General features: G+C 41.6%; 1 protein-coding gene across 3 annotated transcripts in view; it reads right to left on the bottom strand.

The window, feature by feature from the left end:
* The window catches only part of iqsec1b (IQ motif and Sec7 domain ArfGEF 1b), a 208,261-nt gene that overhangs the window by 142,215 nt on the left and 39,445 nt on the right, over nucleotides 1-26,601 (bottom strand). For 2 of the 3 annotated variants that reach the window (XM_056438397.1, XM_056438404.1), the window contains exon 2: nucleotides 18,070-18,099. The exons of the other annotated variant lie outside the window; for it this stretch is intronic. In XM_056438397.1, the coding sequence (XP_056294372.1) occupies nucleotides 18,070-18,099 (30 nt within the window). The remainder of the gene's footprint in view (nucleotides 1-18,069; nucleotides 18,100-26,601) is intronic. 3 annotated transcript variants of the gene reach the window in all.

The raw sequence follows: 26,601 nt of genomic DNA, 5'->3' as shown, positions 1-26,601 counted from the left end.
TTTATTCTGCTCTTCCTCAGTTCATTGCCCTTCCAATTCCAGAACCCCTCAAAATTTTTCAATACCCTTTCTTTTCTAGTAACTCACCCCTCACCCCCGTCACCGTACTGCCCCAGTGTCACTGTTACCTGTCATTTTCCCAATCTCATATCTCATCCCCTCCTCCCTCACCTCACCCTTGCCCTGGCTTAAACTCCCAAACTCCACCCCCACACATAGAACTTACACATCATCAACCATCTTACATCATGCATGCCAATTGTTTGCACTCCACATACCCACCCACACTCACCCCCAAACCTGTTCCCCTTCCAAACCCTGTCCCCCGTCAGTTCCCTGGAGTCACAATCAGTTCAGGAGGTTTTCAGCAAGAGAGGAGGTTTCTCTCTACCACCTACCCTGTCTCTACTTATGGTGACTGACTTGACCCGCTCCCCTGTGACTTGCGCCACGACTATATAACTTGCCCAGACAGAAAAAAATGAGTATATCTCCAGGACATGAAACTTGCTATGCTAGACTCATGGGCTACGCTCTCCATTGCTCTAGGGTGGGGCAGGGGTTTTTGTTGCCAAGAGGATTTTTGCTCGCCCAAGGGTGAGATGATCACGCCCAGGGGCTTGAATCATATAGAAGTGAAGATAATCATAGTGAAGAATAAGATTCTTCTTTTAGTTGCTAGATTCAGCTTTCTGTTGCTTCCATTCAAGCCACCATTACCCAAAGAGGGACGAGAAGGGAGGAAGAGAGAGAGAAGACTAAGACTGCATTTAAGACTCCATTTGTTTCTCTTGTTATGCCTTTTTTTATGCTGTTATGCCCTGCTGGCTTGTTTCAGGCACTCTGTAATGATTAACCTTGCATTATGTTAACAGATTTGTCTTTGTTTATCTTGATGATCATTTTCTTTTCTTGACCCCACAACCAAGTCCACCCACGAGGTTGAGGGCTGCAGAGCTGAGACTGAAGAGAAGAGACTGCTGAGAGTGTGCATTCATGTTGTGTCTTTTTCATTTTTGTTTTTTTTCCTGTGAGAAAAGAGTGGGTCAGAGGCCGACCTGCCAAAGGTATCAGTGGAAGCGATGGGCTCCTACACATGAGAAGCAACTCAAAAACGAGCTTGGTTTGCCTCAATTTTGGTTTACGTTAGGTTTGTCGTGACTATAGTCGAGTGCTCGCCTCACTCACCAAGCTCACCTCAGTTAAAGTTACCTTTGTGGTCATCTGCAGCTGAGGCTGCTTTTAGGTTGTTTTTTGTTGTTTTGCTCTCTTGTGTGTTGTCTCATCTCTTTTCTTGCTCTCCTTTCTCCTCGACCAGGATGCCTCCGACACTGGTGTCCGGCAGCCTGTCTCGCTCTCCTCAGCCTCCCAGATTGCATCTCCCGCGCCTTTTCTTTTCCTCTCCCTCTCTCCCAGAAAGGAAATGTGGGGCAACCGGGGGGGCTGCTGGCAGTAGCCAGGCAGCTACAGAATGGAGGCACTGGCTGGACTGGAGAATCACCCGTTTGTGGTATGACCTATGGACTGACCCGTATCTCCGTTCTGCTCGGATGCTGGGCTCTCTCTCTGAGCGCCAGGGGGGGCACTTTTTTTCTGGGGGGTTTCAGCTTCACACCTACTCGGCCGGGCTGCACGGAGCGTCAAAAGCGGATGCCCTGTCGTCAGTTCGCGCCTCCTCGGTTGAGAGTCCTCCGTGGGGACCATCCTCCTGTGTGGGGAAGTGAAGTGGTGGTCCAGGAGGCACAGAGGACCCAGATCCTCCCAGCTCCTTGTGTCACGGGTCGGATGTTCGTTCGCCCGCCAGACGCCCAGATCTTCAGTGCCCAGTGGGGACATGCTAAGATAGCTTGCCATCTAGGAGCACTGCCTCCTCCTCCCTCCAGCAACGCCTGGGTGGCCTCCATGTCCTCTGACACCATTGAGTATGTCACGCCGTCTGCGCTGCGCTGGCAGCGCCGCATCCCACGCCCGCCTCTGCCTCTCTCCGCCTCTTCCCATTCCTCATCGCCTTGGTCTCACATCGCCGGACTGGTGGATGGGGGTCCCCCATCGGAGGGTAATACAGTTATCCTGACTATTGAAGGGCCGCATTTCATTTTTTCCCCTACTAAATTACCTTCTTGGAGACTGCTACTCACTAGTCACCCAGTTTTTTTTAGCATGGGCATTCCTTGCAGGACATTGTCAGAGACAGGTCATAATTTATTTACCTCTCCGTTTTTGGAGCTTTTTTTTTGGCGTTGGGGGGGCGCCGGTCTGTCATCAGGTTACACCGCAGACCAATGGCCAGACTGAGCGTGCTAAATCAGGGACCTGAGAGGCCCTTCGCTGTGTCTCTTCTCGCTAGCATCCCAACTAATATGTGAATTACAGTTGCACGTCGTTGATGAAGCTAGCTAGCATCAGCTGTTAATTTAGTTTGTTGTGCTGATAGTAAAAGGCTTGTGCGTGCCTCGCGCTTTGAAAATTACAAAATTCCAATCGTAAGGCATCCAAACCGGAGTCAGCACGAACCCATCCGTGTCTAAGTCCACTTCTCGTTTACAGTCTGTGGTCTCACACTGCAGTCTCAGGAGCAGTGACTTCTGGTTGTGTTAGTGAGCGAGTGTGAGCGAGCTAGTGAGGAGTCACGACTGTACACCCACTCTTAATCAGCACAGTGAGAGGATGTCGGTTCATCGGAGATCACACTGCTGAAGCCTCGGCCGCTCCACAACCACCAGCCAGCGCTCGGCGCAAAACCAAAAGCAGCCGAGGGAGAGAGAAACGCTGCAACACGCAGCACTATGCTGGCGAGCATGATTACCAACTCTCACGGTTTGGCCGTGTGACACACGCTTTTGCATGTTTTCACACGCTCTCACGCCACACAACCAATTTCTCACGGCAATAGAAATTCTGATTTTGGGCCGAGGCGCGTTGGTTTCTTTTCAAACTCCGCGACGATAGATGGCGCTAAGGAGCTTATCTATAAACCTATTCGCTGCATAGACATCCTATTTACCCCAAAGAGTCCCGAAGTCAGCAACAGAAGAAGATGTTAAAACAGACACAACGAGCAGAGACTACGGTGTGTTAATGCAGGGCTCTCAAGTGTCACGCATTGAGCGTGACAGTCACGCATTTCGGTCTTACGTCACGCACTCCCGCCACACATCGTATTTCTCACGCTGAAAAAACTCGGCTATTTAATGTTTTAATGTGCCGCAGCACGCAAACATGAGCTGGCCGCGCTGCCCTCACCGTGGAGGAATCAAGCGCTCCCCTGGAGTTCTGCTGTGAGGAGCCACTTATCAGCCAATCAAAAAAAAGAAATGGGCTACACAATAGCCAATCAGAAAAAAACTGTATCTGTTGTATCTGGGTAAGATTTAATCCAGCAACCAATGAAAATAAAGCATCCTGGATAGATATGTCACTCTTGCCTGTCTTCAAAACTGAGAGCCCTGTTCATGACATGTGGTTGTATTAAGTTCTCACTCTTAAACTTTAAATCTTGAAATAATTCGTTGTTTGTGCGTGTGATTTTGTGAGGTGATATAAACTCAGCTGTCATAACAAGCAGCAGGAGAGCACCTTGTTAACCTCTTGGTATCCTGCATGCTCAACACATCAGAGCATTGTTTGTTAAGGCTGCCCACATAGCATTTATCACTTTATTTGCAGGCCTAGGAAAAGCACCCTCTCAAAAAATTTCCAAACAGCACTTTGATAAACTGTATGATAAAGAATTTAACATAAAAACAGGACATTTGTGCAATAGAATTAGGCATGTTTTTGTAAATGAGAGTAGAGTTATTAAAAAACATTTTAATTCTTTAAGGTAGCAAAGATGCCTTGTAAAAGACCTTGGCCAGGCCAGAATGCAGGATACAACATGGGTACAACATGGGTACAACATGGGGACAACGCCACATTAATTCAAATTTCCTGATATTTGAGCCACCAACGTGTGTGGCTGCGTGCGCGGCAACATTTTGGTCACCCCCGACAAAATCTCACTCCAAGGTTTTTTGAAAAGTTGGCAGCTCTGTGATTAGTATTTTCTTTTTTTTCCTTTCCGTTGACACAAATCCCCCACACACACACACACTTGCCCCTTCTTAACTTCCTCCTGATGGATGAGCGTGTACTTCCGCCAGTTATGTAACACAAAGTCTGCCGTGTAGGCCTACGGTGCTTCTAAAAAAGAGAAAGGCGTGTTTAACCCTCCTGTTACCTTTATATTTACTGACATATTTTACCCTCGGGGTCAATTTGACCCCAGCAATTAAAACTTCCAGAAAATTATTAGAATTAATATTGTTTTCCAAGTTTAAGTGTGAGGTACTTTATGTTTGTTTGTTGACTACCTAAATAGCCCATTAAATATATAAAAAAGTTGATATTTCTTATAGGTTTGACACAGTGAAAAACAGCCTGGGGTCAAATTGACCCGAAAGAACACAGACATTAAACATTGAATGGGGTCAAATTGACCCTAAGGTAACAGGAGGGTGAAGCGGTTTTGCTTTATGTAATGTGTAAAATCCAAATCTGTGAGATCCAGTGTCCCAGAACTCGGTAAGCATGCCTGCTCCATGGTATTACTTAACAAAGATAGGGGGCATTTTTGTCTAATAATAATTACATTACATGTCATTTAGCGGACGCTTTTATCCAAAGCAACGGTGTATAAACAATCATGTTATGTTCATACCGTAGACACAGCTACAGGGATTAATCCAGGGTTAAGTGTATTGCTCAAGGACACATCAACTAGGGCGGGGATTGAACCACCAACCCCCTGATTGAAAGACAGACTTACTAACCACTGACCCACAGTCGTCTAAAATAATAATAATAATTCAAACTTATATAGTCCTTTTCTAAATACACAAAGACACTTAACAAATCATAATTTTCTCTCAAGTAGAAAGTGGAACAATGACGTACAAGTGGTGATCTGAGAGTTCGAAACATTGTCTGACAATATCATGTTGACAGAATCCAATTAACCTTTGCTGCTCCAGCGTGAGGTCTTCGGAAATCAGCTTTGCTTGTAGCTCCACGCCCTCTATCATTTTCTCCATCTCATTTCCCTCATCAGCATCACATGAATGAAGTCTAGAGGGAGAGATATATGCATAAACTCCAGTCGTAAATACAAAGATTTCATTATCGACGGATCCCACTGCACAGCTCATATGTGTAATGAGGAATTGCTTTAAAAAAAAAACGTGGACGCTACGCAAAGAGGATTTTTTGCAGTTTAGCACAGCATTAAGTGGAGAGTGTGAGGATCTATGTTACATTGATGGATTAGTGCTCAATCGGGCCACTTCGTTTCATTGTGCATTGGCACCACCGACCCCACCGCTGCAGGCTGTGTGCCGATAGGCTGAACGAACCAGTTCAACAGTGCATTCGTGGCCTATATATCTCCTTATCCCCGAGGAGCAGACCAAGGAATGGAAAAACAAACTCACAGGTCATGTAATACATCAGCATAATCTGGAATGTGGGCCCGTCTTGCTCTACAATTCCTGAAGAAGATGCTAACATACTGGAACGATGCGCTGAACAAAACAGTACGTGGAAGAGTCTAAACAAACCGAGTCTTCTCCGAAGGGAACGTAAATTGCTGCATGGATTACAATCACTGGCAACATTCTTTCCAATCGAGGAAGAGTGACATCCTTTGGTCCTAGTAACGTGTGGTGAGGCCTGACCGGAGTGGCTTGGGAAGTTGCAGGAGGCAGATACAAGATACTTTGTCCAGAAAAACAAAAAGGTATTTATTTACATAAAAAGCTCTGCTACACGTGAACCAAACATATATATATAAACAAAAAGTTAACTTAACTGAATAAATGTAACTTAGGGTAGGTAACATAACCTCACTACACTCTAAAACACATGGTGGGTATGGTAAGTAACAAAAAAAAGATATGATTAACTGTTTAAATGCCACAACAAAGATACATAGGGACATGTGGTGCGTTCTCACCCATTTTGTCACATAACGTCATTATTTATAACAGTGCCATTTTTTATCTTTTTCCAGGGTGGATTCAAGATGATTAAGTTAGCTTTGGTGATATTTGTGCTGCTGACCACTTGCAAACTCTATTAAATGGGTTACAAGGCAAGTTTGATTTAGGTCATGTTTCCTGTACAACACTGTCCACCTTCATTAAATCCTGGTCTGTACACTAATATACTGGAAACTGATTCACAAAAATAATCTAAACGGGGTTCACAGTCAGCCATGCGGCAGGAGTGAATAGTGCAAATAAAGTTGTGCGAACACTTCAGGAGCTTTGGGGCAGCAGCCATTGGTTTGTTGACTGCCATTTTGAAGCCTCCAGTTTGGCAATTTTGCTGTTGCTAACTCGGATTTCGTCCATGACATGTTGCTTTTTTTTTTGCAGCCAATAAACGGATGTTACCATATTTGGAATGTATAGATGCTGGATAGGTCTCTGGTCGCGACAGCAACCTCTCAATCACAGTAGCCACACCTGCAGTAAACTCTGCACTTTACTTTACTCAGCACTTTACTTTGTTTCCCCCTGTATATTTAGTATTAGTATTTAGTTTTGTGTTATAATTTATTTTCATTGATGCTCTGATGTGCACTGCTGCTGTGATTTTTGAAATTTCCCCACTGTGGGACGAAAAAAAGAATATCATCATATCATATCATAAAACATACCCTGCTTTATGATCTATTTTACTCAAAAGAAACCGACAAACCGGCTTCTATACGACTTCTTTTTGCAACCGGCATAGTCGCCTCCTGCTGGTCAGTAGAGAGAATGCACGTTTTAATACTTCGGCATTGGCGTCACGTTGCAGAACCGAAGGTTGCCGCCTGACGCCTCCCAACGATTGGAGAATAAATATTGGTCGAGGACCTTGATTGGGTCAGTTCTTCAGCCCATATTATATGAAGGGTTAACAGATCCAGTATTAAACCCCTCTTGGACTCCTAGGGGCAAACATGTTTGATTTTAAAGAGCTAAAATCTGGATGATTATGTCCGCAAATGAGCAGGAACATAACAGAGCAGGACAGAGACAAGCAGGAGCAGCTGACGGTGTTCCCAAGCATGACGTCGGTGAATCCAACTGGCTGCTGCTGCTCTAGCAGCGGAAGTCATTCAGACGTAGTCGGTGAAAGTCATTGAGCTGTGTGAGTCTACGGGTGATGTTATGAACCCAAACACGAGGGCGTTAGCTGGTCCGACGTTTGTGGGATGTCCGTCCACAACATGTATGGAGCAGAAGTAGTGGTTAATTCTTCTGTGGTGGATGGCGGAAATGATAACTGTTTGCATGGAGCAAAGCAACAGAGATAAGCCCCGCCCCCTTTCAGGCACGAATGATCCACACAAAGTTGGGCGAGTAAACTCACGCGAGTAAAGCGTGGTCAGTTCTGTTTTTGAATAAAGGGTTGGAAATTAATGTGGTTTTTTAAGATCAGATTCATCGAAAAAAATAATCGACAGATTAATCGATTATTAAAATAATCGTGAGTTGCAGCCTTAGTTGACAGATTATTTAACCTACAGTTAAAATCTCGCCCATCATTTCCTCATTCAGACTTCTGCTTTTGTCACTGCCGAGCGAGTTGTTGGACCACGCCGGTCTAGGTTTTCTTTACAGTGACTTCCCCCTCAAATCACGTTCCGCATGATGCTTCCTCTGGAAAGATAATCGGAAATAATATCCTGTAGTGTGCAATGCGTCAATAAAACGAGTCGTGTGTGCATGTTTCAGATTAGGAAGAATAACTTCTGTGAAGTTTCTCACGTTGAAAAGTCGGATAGAGTTTTAGAACCCCCGTAGCCTGAGGCCGGCTTAAAGTCCTCTGTGGAGATCTACACGAGTACTGCTATGGGGCATTGATGGGCATGCACAGAGAGAGGTGGCAATATGCCAATAAAGACAAGGAAGAAGACGACTGCTAGCAAGCATTCAAGGGTGTAATAAACATTTAAATACTTAAAATAATCTGCTTTTCGAATATTAAATGAGAACGGAAATACATTCCATCATCACGATGATTAACATAGACAGCAGAACTGACAACATTCTTCAATCTGGTGAAAATTTAACTAAACAACAAACGTTTCAGTTTAAATGCTTTAAAAGTCTTTATGCATCACACAAATGTTGACATAGGAAAATGTAGATTTTGTTGCAAATCTACATTAACTTAAAAATGTATGCTATGGAAATGTGGCAGCTCAAGAATGTAATCCGTACAACATTTCTATCGTAACATTGTTCGAGACTGAATCACCCTGATTGGCGCTGTAGAGTTAAATGCCCCTTATTCTCTGTATAACATGTGAATAGCCACTGGCCGCCACAACCCAGTTAACCTTGGCATGCTCCTTCTCACAGAATGAGTCAGGTCACACCTCTCCCAGTGGTGTTACATTACAGCTGGAATGGTTTAAAACGGGATGAAAGCCAAGTGAGGGTTGATGCATTAAAGGAACCACCATGCCTGGCTCATTTCGCACCCATGGGATGAGGAGACAGCAGGAGAGCCAGACAGGAAGAGGAGATTAAGTGTAAAGCCGCTGACAGCATTGCTCGGCTCCTTAATGATACACCTGGGACACTAGGAGGTCCCGTGGAACTGGCTGTGGAATACAACATACAGTGGAAATTACAAAATATTGTGTATTACAAAATACAGTACGGAAAGTATCCCGATGTGATATTTCAGTTTTTCTTTTTTAATACATTTTCAAAAATGTCTACATTTCTGTTTTTTTCTGTCAGGATGGGGTGCTGAGTGTACATTAATGAGAAATAAAATGAATTTTTTTAATTTTAGCAAATGGCTGCAATGAAACAAAGAGTGAACATTTTAAAGGGGTCTGAATACTTTCCGTACCCACTGTAGATACAAGGGTGGAGATGTTGCTGGCATACACCACTAAGACTGAGTAGTGAATGTAGACATTTATGCCTTGAAATTATGCAGCAAATAGAATATTTAAAGTGTTTTGGCTAGAAAATGGTTGCACTTTTGTGATAGTAATCAAGAAATGGTGAAAAATATTAACATCTGCAATCCTAAACACAGGACTTGCACCCAGTACATTGCAGTGAAGCTCGACTCATTTTAGAGTTTTTTTCTTATGCAAATGAGGTACTTAACTAAGGCCAGTTATGTAACATTTATGTCATGGAACAAATCGCTACTTATACACAATAAAAACCTAAACAAGTCGTTTTTTTGCATAAGTGTACCTGAAAAGTCGATCGTGGGTTTTTTGCAGATGAGGGTTTGGGTTGGGATAAACAGTTTTTTACAGATCCAGAAGACACGCAGCAACATTACTATCAATTCATACACAAAAAAACATTCATATTCATTTGGAGTCCTGTTTTAGGTGAATCAATAATTCCAGGTCCAACATGTGTGGTCTCTATCAACTCCTCATGGAAATAAATGGTTCTTTAGCTGCTAAATACCACCAGATGGTAGACAATGTTTTTATCATATCAGACCTTGTTTGCTGAAAAAAACACACGATTGTTGCCGTTAAAAGAAACAAATTCATAAGAGATAAAGATGTGGCCTGTTAAACTAAAACAATGGAGGTGAAACGGGACGAAAAGGGCTCCGTAGGAGGGTGGCACAATGAGCCCCATCACACCATCTGGTAGCTTGAACTCCATGAATGTTAATATCAACAATGCTTCTCTGACAAGGTGGTCAAACAATTAAAGAGCAGCATGTTGATGCTGAAAAAAAGTGTTATGTTGGTCCTCCAAAAAACTCAATATAACTTTCGAAATCAATATGTTCCTGAACCTGAGCTTGTAAAGACATAGATGCTTTTGGAATAATAAACCATTTGACTGCAGGTCATATTCAAATGCATTATTAGTGAGCGCTGCCATTTTACTTTCCCAACAAAGGCAGCAAACAAAATTACTTTTGTTTCTTGAGGCTTTCATTAAATTGAAGAGGTAGCGGGAGTTTGAGAGCATTGTGTGAAAGTAGAGAAACATAAAAAAAAAACATCAACATCGAAATTGAATAAGGAATGAGGAGCATTCTAATTTCCATAAAATGTATTAGTTTTTGTTGAGTAATGTCAGAACAAAAAACAGATATAAAGACCAGAAACTATGCACGGAGAGAAAAAGTTTCTGGTCTATTATACACAGCGTCAGAAATACACGAGGGAAAAAGGCACAACTGCCCCCAAGAAATATAATTTTGCCCCTGATATCACGAGGAGGGGCAAAAAATGCCCTCATAATTTCCTCTAATAATTCTGATAATTTAATAGCGTTTTCTTTTTGTTCTTTGCTATGCGTTTTCTATCTGTATTGCCTGTACTGTACCCAAAAAAAATCAAGAAATTTAATTTTGAATAAAAAACAAAGAAATAAGTTATAATTGTAATTGTTAAGAAAATTGTAATAACAATTAAGAACCAAAAAGATATAAGAACACAATTGAATAGGATTGTCTGATTAATGTTTTCTGTTTGTTTTTTATCAAAGAAAACACTTTGAATCTGTAGACTACTGCCGTATAGTCTTATTATTGCGATTTTTCTGAAAATTGCTCATATACCGTAAGCCTAAAACAGGTTCAATGTTATTTCACAAGTTTCAAAAATGTACCCCAATTTCATTTTAAATGCCTCTGGATTTCAGTCAGTGTAAAAAAAGCGGCCACTAAAAAATATGTAAATTTCCTACCCTGGACCAGAAACTATGCATGTAAAGTAAAAGCCTAGTAGTGTAGTAAAAATACAGCGAGCAGTGTCATAATCAGTACCAAAGCATTGTGGTGTAGCCAGTGAGCAAACCAAATATAACAATGCATTTAAAAATCTTAAAGGGTATGGTCGCGCTGCTAGAGATACCAAAATCCGAGATTTCGTTTTACAGAAGTTATAAATCGACAAGTCGATCCATTAAAGTTGAGTTAACCTTTATCGTCCCCAATAGGAGAATGAGTTATGAAGCTTACCATAAATCATACCAATGCACAGTGTAGCATATCCATTGAAAATAGCAATAACGCAATTATAACAAGCTCAGATGGGACTGATACACTTATTGTAAGCTACAAAGCAGCATGCCCATACAAAAAGACACTTCAATGAGTTATATCATTTTAAATGTTAACTTGAATTTAAATTACTCCTTTCATGTCGACTGAAAATTATCTTTTCACGTTCGCTTGAGGTGGTTTTTGCCTGAGTCAAAAAAGAGTTAATGCACTAAATGTGACATGGAAACGCCCGACTCAAATATATTCTGAACATTCAACTCATTTGACCAGTTATATGAACAGTTGTTTCCGTTAGAGTATTCTAGGACATTCCATAACCACCGTATGCTCGTCTTCATCTCTGGGCAACATGATCTATGGCCAAAACTGTCTGACATAAAAAACAATCAAAATGTACCCAATTGAAACTAATTCTTGAAGACCTCTGTCCATTTAAAAAAACTTGTTTTGTCACCGGTTCGCAACCTCTAGTTCTTCTACTCGATTTACTATCATATTACAGTAAATGGTAAATGGACCTATACGTGTAAAGCACTTGTCTCGTCTTCTGACCACTCAAAGTGCTTTAACACTACTCGTCATCATTCACTCCTTCACACCTCCTTCAGACACTGATGGCAATGGCTAAGGTGCCACCTGCCCATCAGGAGTAACTAACACTTACACATCGGAGGCACAGCTACGGGAGCAATTTAGGGTTAAGTGCCTTGCCCAAGGACACAATGACATGGGCCGGGGAACGGATCCGCCGATTGAAGGACGACTCTGCTCACCACTGACCCACGGCCGCCCACCAGTCTTATGAAGCATATAGCGGCATATTCTTTACAAATTATGCTGCAGTCAAATGTTGTCGGAACAAGGACATTATTTTGTTTTTTGCAACATTTAAAATTTATTTAAATTTGCTTGAAGATTTATTGGAAACGACGGTTTGGACAGGCTCTGAATTTCAGATGTCCCTTTACAAGGACTTTATTTTAATCTATGTTTAGGAAAGGGGGGGGGGCATGTCTACAAGCTGAATCCTTGTATGCTAATCCAATCCTTTCAGTCTTTTTCGCCAAATCTAGCTGTTTAAGTATTTGCTTAACACAGTCCATTCCTTGACAGATCTGTAAAAAGTGTAACCTCGAGGGTTGTGGCAAATTATTTACCTCCACCCACCTGCTGCTAAATATTAAAATGCAGCAATACACGTTACGCCCTTCGGCCGGACACACGCTGTGCCGCCAGTGTGCCAGTTTACGATAGTAAAAACCCAGCTAGCTGGTGAAAGTGTGAGTGGCAGGTATATTTTGTAATTGGTTAGCTTCTATGGCCAAAAGACAAAGAAGTAATTGTGCTGTCAGCACAGTGACTTCACACAGAGTTTGAAGCTCCACTCTGGCGTTATCAGTCTGCTTTCCGACAGTTTCCTCAAAACAGCGCTACAATAAAAAACCGCCCCGTTCAGGAGCTCTCAGGAAGACATTCCTGACACAATGGAGTCAGGGTGTCTCACACAGGAGTTGGCAAATGGCATGTAAAGTGGAGCAGTACAACTAAAAGTCATCTCTGGAGCGAGGGGTGATGACCATCATCTACCACACGCAGAGCCCCAACCCTCCCATATATTCGACATTGTCTACTGTTTAAGTGGGTCTACTGTTTAGAGCCGAGGTAATTCCATTTCTAAAGCACGATGAAGTTCGGTCTGTTATTGCACGGAAAGCCGTTACACGGCTTAATATCTTTCCCAAGCATAATCTCACGAGACTTAATCCTTGAGCCAATAAAGAGAGCGATGCGTCACTGTCGACAATTCAATTCCTTCCCATTTCAGAGGCTGATGAAATCTTCTTTGACTGTGTGGTCTCACTGTGCCCGCGTCTTCGTAAAGCGGTGAGGCCTTAAAGGAATACTTCACCCCACAAAATGACCATTTGTATGTCAGTTACTCGCCCCGTGTTACGTTGAGTTCTTGAAGAAAACTGGTTTTCCCGCAGGCCTCCACGGTGAACAGTTTCACACACGTATATGGAGCTTTTTTTCCTGTCTTTATTCAAGTGCATGTTCTTTCAATCCGAGAGCATGATTTTTTGAATTCACTTCAGATTTTTTTTCGCAGGCGAGAAAACAAATATTTTCCAGATTGCATGGTAACATGGGGTGATTCATTCAAATACGTCAAAATATGTTTAGCATTTTTGGCTCATCAAGCTGATGTCATACATAGTTCAACACATTGTTTAAAAAAAAAAATCCCTTTTCAGGCCAGTTTTTGTATTATTGGTTTCTCAAAAATACTTTTCTAGAAATTGAGATAAATTCAACACACAAGAACCCCGGTTTTTCATTTCTCATTGATAAATCCACTCTTATCTTCCGTCAGACCTGCAGCCACACACAGCCGCAGCCCTGTCCAGCTGAAGCATCGATCAATGTGATGAAAGCATTGTGCCGTCCTGTGATTGACTTGGAAAGAACAAGGTGTCCACAGTTTATAACTCCGGCGTCAGCCGGGTGCGGGTCTTTTCAATCCATCTCTACTCTGACGTCTCACTTTGTCTCAGAACAATGCAGCGTTACTGACACACAAGGTGGTAAGAAGCACTCAGTCAGAGAAAAAATCATCCTCTCACATTTCCACCGCCGTCTTTTTGCAACAAGTCACATGACACTATCAGAAAGTGGAAGGTTAGAGTCACTGTTAGTGGACCTACATTGACGATAAAGACTTGCCGAGTGATTGCATTGCAGCCCGTTTAGCGGCTACCGTTTGCAGCATTCTCCCTCAATACTGGACCATTTTTATGACTTTTTGTCCACATTCTTCACATGGACTCAAACGCATGAGAAATAGGTTAAATAAGCCAAAACTAGGATTGTGCTGTCGCTAAAATGCCGACCTGATTCGCAAGTCAAAGTTATCCAACTTCGCAGCCAGTCAACCTGAAGTTAGCTCGCTGATCGGACCTAATTTGGCTGTGGAGGTGGGACGTTTGTCGTTCGCCTTGGAGTGTAACGTGTCTATGAATATTTGGCATTAGCCCCGTTGGTTTTATTATTGAGTTTTACACTGGGTTCACTCACCTATTATGAGTTTGCTTTTCATAACAGCCTGAATCTAGCTAATCTATGTGGCTCTTTCTCAATTTAATTCAGGTGGTGCCAAAATGCAGCACATTTTTATATAAAATACATTTTAGTTTTTTGGGTGAAGACCTGGAGGCTGCCATCACCACTAATTATGCCTCTTTCCAAGTTTTCGCCTGCATTTTAAAACATAGCCACGCGCCCATGTTCATAATTATTATGAAGACTTCCTGTTCACCTAGTATCTTCACCTGCATGATTGGATTGGAATCATGCGAAGCAAAAACACTTAAAAAACAGGTGCAGATGTAACCAAGATGCATTCAAGAGTCGATTATGCAAACTACCTCCAGAGATGGTCAAAGATGCGTTCGCCCACAATCGCATCAGGCAGAGCAGCAAGGGATTCTGGGAAGGCTGGTACCTGAGCGGAGGCATTATTGTAAAACTCTTTATTCTCTAAATTCATTCCAAAGAGAGCTTGAAGGCAAAGAAAGGGAGGACACATTTCCAGCTTGTGTCACGACATCAACTCTGTTTCTGTCTTTAAATACAGACTCAAGATCTGTCTTTTCAACAACGCCTTCTACCTTCAAAAAGAAGAAGCGTACGACGTGCCAAGAAGTTCTAACAAGTGGTGCTCTTTGGAAGGGAGATCAGAAGTTCAAAGAAGAAAGGAGCCGTCTTAAAATGGACAAGTACCGTGTATGTTTTTGTAATTTCACAATGAAATAGCCGATGGAAGGCTCTTTTCTTTTTTTTCTTTCCTTTTCTCAAAAGCCGACTACCTATCTTAACTATAAAAATGGTAATTATCATTCCCTCATCTCCTATGTTTCACGTGTCCTCGTAATTACACCTGGCTTCTTTCTTAGTGAAATACCATACAAGTATCTCTATGAACCAAGTTTAAAAACACACGGACCCTGTAGCTTCTGCCAGTTGGACAAGCCCTCGGGGAAGCTGGACTTCTTTGATCTTTTATGTTAGAATGAGGGCAGACGGGAAACTACAGTGACTCAATATCGCCTCTTGAGGTACCAGACAGGACGGTAGATATCCAGTAGATATCCCTTCAAGACAACACGAAGACTTCTTTAACTGAAACCTTCACATTCTGTTGAGATGTTCGTTGATTATCTAATTCTGGCCAGATCTTACTCATTGCACCTTAAAGCTTTACATAATGTATATTTGTCTATTTAGAATTGATACTGCTAAATGGTCACGTGTTTATCTATAATGCTTAAGGATTCCTTTTGACCAGTGTGCATGAGCATTAACTAATAACAATTGACTTTTTCATTAATAGTGTTTAGAGAACCCTTTCTACTTCCATTGAGTAGAGACTAGTTGTAATGGTTTCAAACCTGTGTGAAAGAATATACCTCATATTATATAACCTAGTTGGTTTCAGCCTCAAAGTCTTCAATGGTTGGAAAATACTCAACCTATACATGGCTGGTTCGGCTGCTATTCGCCCGATGAGTTTGTTACACCTAAAAACATACTGGCTGTAAAAGTAAATGGGACCGGGGTTTACTTTTGATGCTGCTAATGTACACTAAGTTTGTGTAGCGATTGAACGATCAACCTTACAGGCGGGTTATGCTGCATCGCATGAACCTCTCGTGCAAAGACAATAGAGTAATTTTATCTTTTTTTTAGTGCTGTGAAAAATAACGCGTTAACTCAGTTAATTCAATTACAGGTTTAACTAGTTTGTTTTTTTAACGCATTTAACGCATGCGCAGAATGAGCTTCCAATCCGTCTGTTGTTGGTCGTCGGGACGAAAAAAAGTCACTTGCAAAATGAGCTTCCAATACACCACTTCAATCTGAACTATGTCCGCTCTCATGCAGACGGTCTGTTCATCGGTAATGATCCTTCCGCAGGTTCACCTACGAAAACCTTGTTACGACTTTTACTTCCTGTAGATCAGGGTCTCAACACGTCGATCGCGACCTGCCAGTCGCGTAGTGTCGGTAGATCGCATGACATTAAAAAAGATTGGCCCGCCCCCCTGACATGTTCTCTATAGCACGTCTTTGTTCTTTTATTAAACTAAACGTCTGTTGTTGATCGTATCTCCACAGCAGCATGTCATTTCTGTCTCTTCGCGTTGCGTTAACACTTATCGATCTCCGTCTCGCGCCACAGAGCTCCGTGCGCGCATCGGGACCGAGCAAAAAAGTCACTTGTCAATCTGTCCACCTTTAGATTGTATCATGGTGGAGTTAATGGTTGACAAACAAGAGAAAAATGCTCTGTTTAACCCTCCTGTTACCTTTACATTTACGAACATATTTTACCCTCTGGTCCAATTTGACCCCAGCAATTAAAACCTCAGAAAATTATTAGAATTAATATTGCTTCCCAAGTTTAAGTGTGAGGTACTTTATGTTTGTTTGTTGACTACCTAAATAGCCCTTTAAATAAATAAAAAAGTTGATATTTCTGATATGTTTGACACAGTGAAAAACAGCCTGGGGTCAAATTGACCCCAAAGAACACCGACATTAAACATTGAATGGGGTCAAATTGACCCGAAAGGTAACAGGAGGGTTAAACATTCTGTTTAGGATGAAGATGTATTAATGTTCCATATGGAAGAAAACTGCTAAATAACTGCTGAGTTGCAGCACCATTGTATAGAAGAATGTATAAATGTATATATATCCGTCTTTTGTCATAAATCTCTATGTTCTCACAAAATATACCGAGAATATCGGTAATATGTGATTAATCATGATTAATCCACAAAAACCTGTGATTAATCCACAAAAACCTGTGATTAATCCGATTAAAAATTTTAATCGTTTCACAGCCCTACTTTTTTTGTAACTTTTTATAACAGGAGAGAAAGAGAGAGGCGAGACCGCAGGCATGAATATGGTTTGCCGCTCTGCAAATCTCATCAGCTTGTTTCCTTAAGTATTGATAGCAGAAAAGACCTTCGAGACTACTTCATATTTGAACCATTTCAGAACCATTTCCAAATCAGACTTTTGGGCATCATTCATCCAATGCATTTGACATAAACACACATATTCCCACAAACTCAAATCCATCCGTGTCTCTTTCTGATAGTAGTAATCAATGTTTCTCACTAAAGCTTTTGATCTAGTGGATCACTATCTTAGACAAAGCCCCACACTTTTGACCTTTTCCAACATGCTCTGGTTGATTTGTGTCTTTGACAGAAAGCAATGTGTAATTTTTTTAAATGGAGCCAATAGGTGTGCATCAAGTTTCTACTTTTGGGTCACTTTTGTATATTTCATTCCTTTGTTGTTACCTTTTCTTATATTTTGTAATGTCTGACCAGAGCTGTATACATCATCTCTACATCACTCCTCCGCCTTCCAAATAAGTTCACCTCCATTCAATGGTTGCAAAAAACTAAAATGTTGACAGCATACATGCCTAACTTGAGGCTTCAAACCCGTAGTCTACAAACCAATGTGTAGCATCATGCCTACTACATTTAGTTATTATATACAGTCTATGGTTCAATCAAATATAAAAGCAGTGGTGTGTGCATTATTTGTCCATATCCTGTGTTTCTAACCATAGCCAATATTATATATAATCAAGAGTGCATAACATATGTTAATGTTGGCCGCAGTTTTGGCTCAACTCAAAGATATGTACCGATGACTGTGCAAAGTCACTGGATTGTTACCTCGAAACAAAACAACTCCCTGGTTAAAATACCCAGAGACTAAATCTGTCAGGCAAAGAAGAGAATCCCAGAGGAGATGCTGCAAGGAAGCACAACAATCGTATCTGGACACGGTGGAACTGATGGGTGAGGGTGCACAGCAGAAAAAGTCCCCCACAGATTCAGAGAAAAGCTGATTGGCTTTTGGTTGGATGGACATGCGACGAAGAATGGAGTAAAAACCCAATGAGAATGTTTGTAGGGAAATTTGGGCAGCACATACCTGACACTTCTTGAACATCCGCTTTCAGATCTGTGGATGAGAAAGACATCAATCAAGAGAGGCAGGGGACTAAAAGTGAAATACTGACCTAAAATTTTTTTTTAATTCAACGGTTTGCGTCGAAATATTAATTTGCCTTGATGATAGGAACTAAAGTCCAGTAACATCCAAAAGTGAAAATCACAAAGCTGCACAGAGCGGGTGAAAATGAGAAATGAAACTGCACCGACAGCACGACATTACATTTGGCTAAAGAACGGTCTCATGCAGAAGTAACTGCAGTTCAAAGCTTAGCTGCCAATTAAACTAGTGAAACTGCCTTCTTTGCTTTTCCAGACCAGCAGGTCAAAGACAGTTAAATCCCAGCTGCAATCAGACGGAGAAGCCCAACCCATCAGACAACCACTCAACACAAAAACTCCTCCAGTCACACATTTATTCGAGGAGTGTGCTCATTTACAAGCCAAATGAATTATGCACTTTCCATCGACGCTGCCAAGAAACGCTCGTCATACTTTCAATCTATTTTAAGGGGAACCTGTTTCCCTCAGCATCAGAGATGGCCTTTTTTGTTGTTGTTGTCTTTGTGCATCTCATTTTGTGGTATAAACCCCAGATTGAAGCAAAGGAACGAAGCAAAAACAAACCATTTGGTTTCTTTGACATTGGCCAGATGTGCAGCCAGGCGTGCGTGTCATGACAGATGGCAGCATGACTGTGGGTCAACGTACTTCCTAAGGATTATCATGTCCACGGCCCAGTGGTCTCACAGCCGGACAGATCCTCTAAATTCGCTAAGAGGAAAAAAACTGGAGGTGGAAAATTATATCCTTGAAAAAGGCTGGATGCACTCATGGCAAACTTTCTGCAATGTCCGTCAAATGTACTTGTTGGGGGAGGGAAGGGCTCTACTGTCTCAGCCGGTCCAACAGCAGAATAACCAGCCAGCCCTCCTCGGTTTGACAGGCTCCCTCATTATGCCCAGGTCTTTCATAGCCCGGCACATCCAGCTAATAGGACTCTTTCCTCGCTTCAGCAGGACGTTTTCTTTGCTCCCGCCGCTAAATCCTTCCTTAAATCAGAATGATCTATCACACCGGTGAGTCAATCAGACGCGCTTTGACACCTTCAGCCATGCCCTGTTTGTCCAGGCAAAAGCCGGCAGGGCATGACAAATCCTTCAGAAAATGGCGGAACGGTACCCCGCCTGTACGACGCTGCTTTGATGAGACCCTTCTGAACGTCAGATGTTCTACTTTGCACCTGCCGTTTTACAACCGACACACGGAGCAGGTGCTGGGGAGGAATGAGTGAGGTCGGTTAACAAGAACCGGTTGAAAAACAAGACGACGCGTTTTAAGGGAATCAGAAGCTGTCAAGAGTGAGACGGGCACAAAGAAGAGCCCGTCCTTTGGTCAAAAGCTAAATCAATGGTGGATCGTAAACAAGGAGACTGCAGATGGGAATGGACCGTGACTGGATGTATCCTCTCCGGTCAGCAGCGCAAGTGAAAGCGTGAGACTCCCCATGAAAACAAACTGACAACGGTTTTAAGACTACCTCATGTTGGAAAGATGAGATAGTCGCAGAGATTAAGATCGGTGGACCGATAAAAGGCGGTTAACGATATCATCTGAGGATTCCACACAATTTGGCTCCAGTTACAAAGCAGGCCACATTAGGGCCGAAGTTATCATTGCTAGACAATGGCGGCAGCAGCTCCAGGTGCATTATGGGATGGGCTGGATTGCGATGCATAATTTAGTTGCCGAACATATTGAATGCGGTCCTCTCCAGAGAGCTGTATCGTTTTGAATTCATCAATATAAAAGGTTTCAACGTTTTGCTTCATGCGCCAGGTTAGGCAAATGGGTTTTATTTGTTGATTTATTAGTTATGAACGAACAAATAGGACCAAAGTTAATTGCCATGTTTTTTTTCTCACGGTATTTGAGAGGAGCTTGAGTAACATTTAAAACAGTTTCCATTGCACTCATATTTTAGTATTTTATTAGTCATATTTTGGTTGTCTCTACACCAACAACTTTTTAACCTCAGCCACAAGCTTTTTGGTGCAATATTTCTGACTGTGAAATTTATATCGACAAATTTGTGGATTAAAACACAAGAGATTTGAAACGGAGGTTATTGTTGCATTTTTTTAAATTACATTTTTCAATCACCAGAAATGGAATGTATCCATCTTTGTTGATTGGGGCAAAGATCAGAGACGGATATCTCAAAACCTGGACAAATAAAATAAATAGTAAAACAATTATTTGAGTGAGCCAACTCTTTAAAGCGAAATGGTTGAAGGTCATTCCTGAGACAATCTAAACAGGAAATTCACCTAAAAATAAATCAAGACAGCATCACCAACATTCTACATTGCTGCTGTATCCTCCTTCCTTCCTGATGGACCCTCATCACCTGACCCTTTTTCTTAAAGCTGAAAGAAGGAGCATGCAGAAAGGGCAACTGTTAGGAGTGCATGAAAGTGCCGGATGTGAAAGGGACAACGGACACAACGTCTGACTAGTTGAAGGGAAAATGAAGGATCAAGCCACGTTGCATGAGATGATTGCTTTTTAATGGGAGCAAATAAAAGAGTGTTGAAGAGTTGTTTCATATAGTATATTTACAAAGTGAGTATATGTACTAATAATCTATTAAATCAGCTGTCATCTACGTTAAGTCAATTATGTTAAAATTCTCACGTAATGTCCATTTATCGTACGATAGGTTAATAACGTAAATATGGTCAAGGTCATGTCCATATATCGTACAATCGTATAACAAGTCGATAACGTAAAAATGGTTGAGTTCAAGTTCATACATCGTACAATCATATGTCGTACGATCCATAACCTATAACACATAATGATCGAGGTCATGACAACATAAAAACTAGTGACGTAATGTCCAGACATTGTACAATAACTTTGGTGTGATGAAGACTGCCTGCCAGGCTCCAATAGATATTCCTCTAATCTTATGTCACAATACCATTTGCATCTCATTGTTCATCTACAATATGAAGAAGTCAGCAGGTGGTTGTTCAGCCTAGTCATGAAGTCTTCTACTGCAGTGTTGCCAGGTTGGTTCAAAAAACCTCATCATTAATATTGAAAATAATAATAAATCCACCGCACAATGAAAAACCAAGCCAACATTATGCCTTTCCAGCCAACATACACGTTCCTGGGGGTCTCAATCTGGCAACATTTTGGGGATGTAACATTTTCAGCGAGGGATCCAGTCATTTACGGAGGTGGGATTCAACCAAAAGGAAAATCTTAACATCATAGACACAAACCGCTGTTGGAGCGGACAAAAGTATAGCTTAGCCAAAGCATACCGAAGGTTTTGGTAGTAATAATCCCTCAACTTCACTTAATGTAGTAACTATAATCAGAGTATTCAAACTGTGATGGATGTTCACCATGGCCATCGGTTATCATTTGACCAATTATCTACCTAATAAGCATGGCTGGGTTTGATTAAAAACACCTTGTATGATTGTTAGAACTGATTGTGTGTCTTGCCCAGTCAAGTTTTTTTTTTTAAATGATGTCGATGTATGCCCAGATCTTAGTTATTAACTTGGGAAGAAAAGTAGAAAATACCAATAGACCACAGTTGTGACAAACAGCCAATTGTCATCAAATATGCTTCTCCTCCATTGCACCATAACAAATCACTCAAGAGATTCTCCCACAATGACATAAATATAACTACTCTGTGTTGAATTTCGCCGACTTCAACTCAAAAATCAATACATCTGGTGGTAGAACCCCAAAAAAAGGAAGAAAAGGCTGATGAAAAATGAATGCTTGTAGAAAAGCTGCAGCTACAGCATATTGTGTCAAACGTGCCTCCCTGGAAATCAACTGGGCTCCAGCAGCTGTCAGTCCAATCAAAGAAGGGATTAGTGTAATTAACATTTTTCTAGACCCCCAGAGCTTTTCAATCAAGTGTACAGTTTTAATAATCACAGATGAATGGGGCTGCACGCGCTTCTACCCCGGCGCCTCAACCTTTCATCTGGAAACACAATCCGGGTGAAAATTACCTCCAGTCTATTCTCCGTTGATTTCAGGCTACAATAAAAAAATGGAATTCAAACCAAAAACCAACGAAGTCACAAACTGGTGGAGATTTCCCAGTCGCTGCATCGGGAACGCCAAGAATCTTGGATAGCAGTGTGGGCAAACGCAAGCCAGGCCCGCTGTAATGAAGTGGCGGCAGGGGGCTGCAGCCAAGCCAATTAAATGATACGAGCCTGACAGTAAGTGGGTTTCATTACATGACCCCAAGAAATTCACTGCAACCAAATTGAATCATCTCACAATGCACCGGTGTATAAGAAACCTTCATGCTTTGACACTTATAAAATATAAAACAAGTTTCTACTAGGTGTAAGAGCCAAAGTAACATCTCAAATCCTTGCGTGCACAAAAGTGGGACGAGGAGAATGTGGTTTTGCTTGAAAAGTGTGAAAAGCCAATGAATTCAAGCGCTCTCATATTTTATTGCTGTTAAAGCCCTGTTGCTAGTCGCTAGGGAGGAATAAAAAGAAGCTTTCGCTACAGTACGGCAGGTTGTCTCACAGCCAAGGACTTCATTTGTTTTTCATCCTGTGTCAATTACATTTGCAGTTGTTCTACCAAACGGGGGGTGAGGAAATTAACCTTTTTTTACATACTGGGCAAAGGAGACAAGGACGATTGGGAGGGTCAGCTCTCTGTAGCAGCCATGGACGCCAATAGGGATACGAATCAGAGGCCAGGCTGCAGACCCACACTGCATTTACAGAGACATTAGACCATTTGGAAAATGAAATATCCCATATGAATGAATATGAAATGTCCTGGACTTTCTAGCTTCAAATAAATAATAAGCCACGGAGCCAATTAGGGTAAAAGAAAATGTAGAAATTAAATGAAAGTAGGAAATTAAACGGTCGGCGTTTGGCGGTTGTCATTTGATTAATTCAAAAGAAAATGGCATGAATGTTGAAAGTTGCCGAGGTGATAAAACACGTTAGTGGGTTAAGTGTGGGTAAGTGTGTAGCGCATTGAGAGTTGAAGGTCAGAGAAGGTGGCCAAAATATTATCTGTCACTCCAAGCATTCCACAGCCAGTTGTTGATGTTGGGTTTTATAACTTTATTTTCTGTTTGTCTATCAAATTGTCGTGTTGTCTATTTGTTTTGGGAAAGGGAGGGGAGGGGGGGCTGTAATGTGTATCCTCACCATTTGACTGTGATATGTTATCCTTTCACTCCTTATTTGTGAGGTATATTGTACTTTAAGTCTTGTTTTGTAATTTCTACAAATAAATCATATATAAAAAAAAAAAGTGTGTAGCGCATTGTTGCCCCAGAGCTAAGCCGGCAGCGGAGGTAGTCGCCGAGAACAATGGGCATGGCAGGCCGACACGCACACGACCATGCCAACGCCGTTGTGTTATGCTATGTTCACAATTATAGCTACAAAGCTGCAAAAGTAGGGCTGTGCAAAAATATCGATATAGCTTACTATCGCGATAATTATTTTAGCAATAGTGTATCGATATGTCTGACACTGCTATCGATACTTTATTTTCTTTTTTAAATCCTGTTTTGAATGTCCTTTAACCCTTGTGTTGCCTTATTTTTTTTGAAATCAATTACACACCTCCCCGCTTTAGGATTAATTTGACCCCATTCAATGTTTAATGTCGGTGTTCTTTCGGTAGTCAACAAACAAACATAAAGTGCCTCACACTTAAACTTGGAAAACAATATTAATTCTAATAATTTTCTGGAGGTTTTAATTGCTGGCGTCAAATTGAACCCAAAAGGTAAAATATGTTAGTAAATATAAAGGTAACAGGAGGGTGAAACATTGAATCGGGTCAAAATGACCCAAAGGCGGGGGGAGGGTGTAATATTGATTCGGGTCAAAATGACCCTAAGGCAACACAAGGGTTAAATTACCTCGAAATCCCTGTGTGTGTTAAAGAAAGTGGCCTCAATCGTAAGAGTAACAACAAATAAAAGGGGATGTGACAATACAAAAAAAACTTGAAACTTGATAATTGAAAAACAATAAAAGTGATGAAAATACTGAGGAATTAACAATAGTAGTGATGTGTATAGAGTGATACTTTATCAATTGATTTCATGAACCTTTTTGATTGGCATTTGGAACCGCTGTACGCTGATAATTAACTGGGCTGTGTTGGTATCTACTGCACTATTCACCCTTCACTATAGCCAAGTGACATTTGTTGTTCACAGCCAGAAATCTGTGTTACTCGCGGCGAAAATATTAATCAAAAACCCGGCCAACTGACGGAGTACTGAATTAACTGGTTCGAAATTACTTTCTGGAAGAATCCCTCTTCACTTTTAGGTTTTAGCCTCGGGAAGTTAAACCGGCCAAAACATTCAAGAAGTCTTTATTTCAAACTTGTGGAGGGTTTAAATCATGATGCCGAGTTGTTGCTTTTCAACTGCCAGTAAGGGGAAATTATTCTGCAACCCTGCAAGAGACCATTAGTTGGACGTGTGCTCCAAATGTGAAGAAATTCTCTTCAGGCATTCTTGAGATATTGTGCTCACGAGAATAGAACGTAGCTACAACCCAATTACACAAAGCCTCCGACCACAAAATCATTTCATCGGAGAGAGACTTCAGACCGACTATACATATTACAAAATCCATGTTCTGTTCAGGTCATGTGACTTGGTTCACTCAAAAGTGACTTTTTGTGAAATTAAACCGACAAATAAATACACAGAGTACATAAGAAAGGGCAACAAAGATGAAATCTAGCCGTGAAAAGGGTCTTTAAGCATACAAAGATAAATGTTTAATAAAGGGACCGCGATACCTCTTGCTGGACTTGAAAGGACAGCTGATCAATACTAATTATTCAAGTGCTTGGCACGAAGGATACGGAGAGTTACAGCTTTTGAAACTCATTTTGCAGCATGTACCGTTTGGGAACAAACACTTCCCTCCTATTAGAGTTATAAAACTAACGTAATGGCACTACCTGCCACTGCAAACATCTTTACAAGACATTTTGGCCACAAAGGCTGAGAGGCCTTGTCCTATGGCCAAACATGGTGATGATAAAGCGAGTTTATTATTCCGTTATTGTGAAGGATGGCGTATTAATTCCTTACTGCCCATGTTCCTCATGCAGTTGCACTTCTATATGATACTCAAGTTAGATCTATATGGTATATGCGAGTAGTTTGGTCTTTTAAAGGCAGTGTAAGCTGTTGCCGTTGGGATTGCAGTGTCACTCAGTGCGTTTACATGATGGTATAATTCGAATCTTGCTTTAGTCGGACTATGCTATCTTTTGGGGGATCTGCTATTATCCCAATATACATGGCAGTGAGTAATTCGAATCATTGGCCGAAAGCATGTCATATCCGATACGATAGGTGGCGCTGTTTTCATTACAACTCGTGGTGATACAGTCATTTCCGCTTGACCTCTTCACCACTACCAACAACAACCAACAACAACAACAACAACATTTCGAGAAAGATGGCGAACAGAGAGCAAGGCGAAGCTACATCCCTCTACTATTCTTGCATGATGTTAATAATCATCATAATTTCTGCCGGCCAGGCTCCCGGCAGTGACAACTTATCGTCTCTTTCGACTTCCGGGTCACGACATGGGAGGGAGGGGGGAGGCGGCGGATCTCAAGCATGCGCAAAGACGCAAAGTCCAGTTCCTAATCCAATTCACCGTTACATGCCGCGATAGTCGAATTATCAACCGGATCGGATCGAGTTATCCAGGGGTGTTAATCGGATCGTAGTCGGACCGCACATAGTCGAACAAAGGTGTTTACATGAAACGGATAATTCGATTTCAGTCCGACTAAGCCAGTTATTCGAATGCATGTAAACACGGTCACTGAAAGTGTCTGGCTGTTATTTAGAATCAGACACAATGATTTGCTACGTGTGTTAGACACACGGAGAATTCAAAATGGCGGCTGGTGTGTACATTAGACAGACAAACAAAACAATAATCATCAGTCAACATAGTGCAAGAATTTAAACATTACATTTACAATGGTATAAGATAAAACAAAGTGCACAAACAGATAACAGTGCTATAGACAGGGTACTGTAAGTGTGTGTGTCAAAGTGTAATGCTAAATTAGATGTTAAATATTAAGTATAAAGAGGTGTGCAGGGGAGTGGCCTGGGGATGGATAGTGAGGGAGCCGGACTCCGTTCATGAGCCCGGGTAATAAACATTACTTCACTGATTACAGGAATGTGAATATTTCAGGAATTTACCTTTTGCTAAGCCCAGCTCCCCACTTTCTTCAAGTTCTCTGATCCAACCATGGAGCCCACACTGTCACTCACTGCACTCCCTGAATAAATATCTCCTTTTTCGACAGACAGAATGGTCTACAACAGGGCTATTCAACTTCAGTCGCAAGTGGGCCGAATAAGAAAATCACGGGGGGTGTGAGGGCCGCACAGAATATTGATCAAATAATGGCT

The sequence above is a fragment of the Pseudoliparis swirei genome, chromosome 18 (assembly GCF_029220125.1).
Source record: "Pseudoliparis swirei isolate HS2019 ecotype Mariana Trench chromosome 18, NWPU_hadal_v1, whole genome shotgun sequence".
Lineage (NCBI taxonomy): Eukaryota > Metazoa > Chordata > Actinopteri > Perciformes > Liparidae > Pseudoliparis > Pseudoliparis swirei.
Note: the sequence above shows the minus strand (reverse complement) of the source record. Positions and strands in the feature narration are given on the sequence as shown.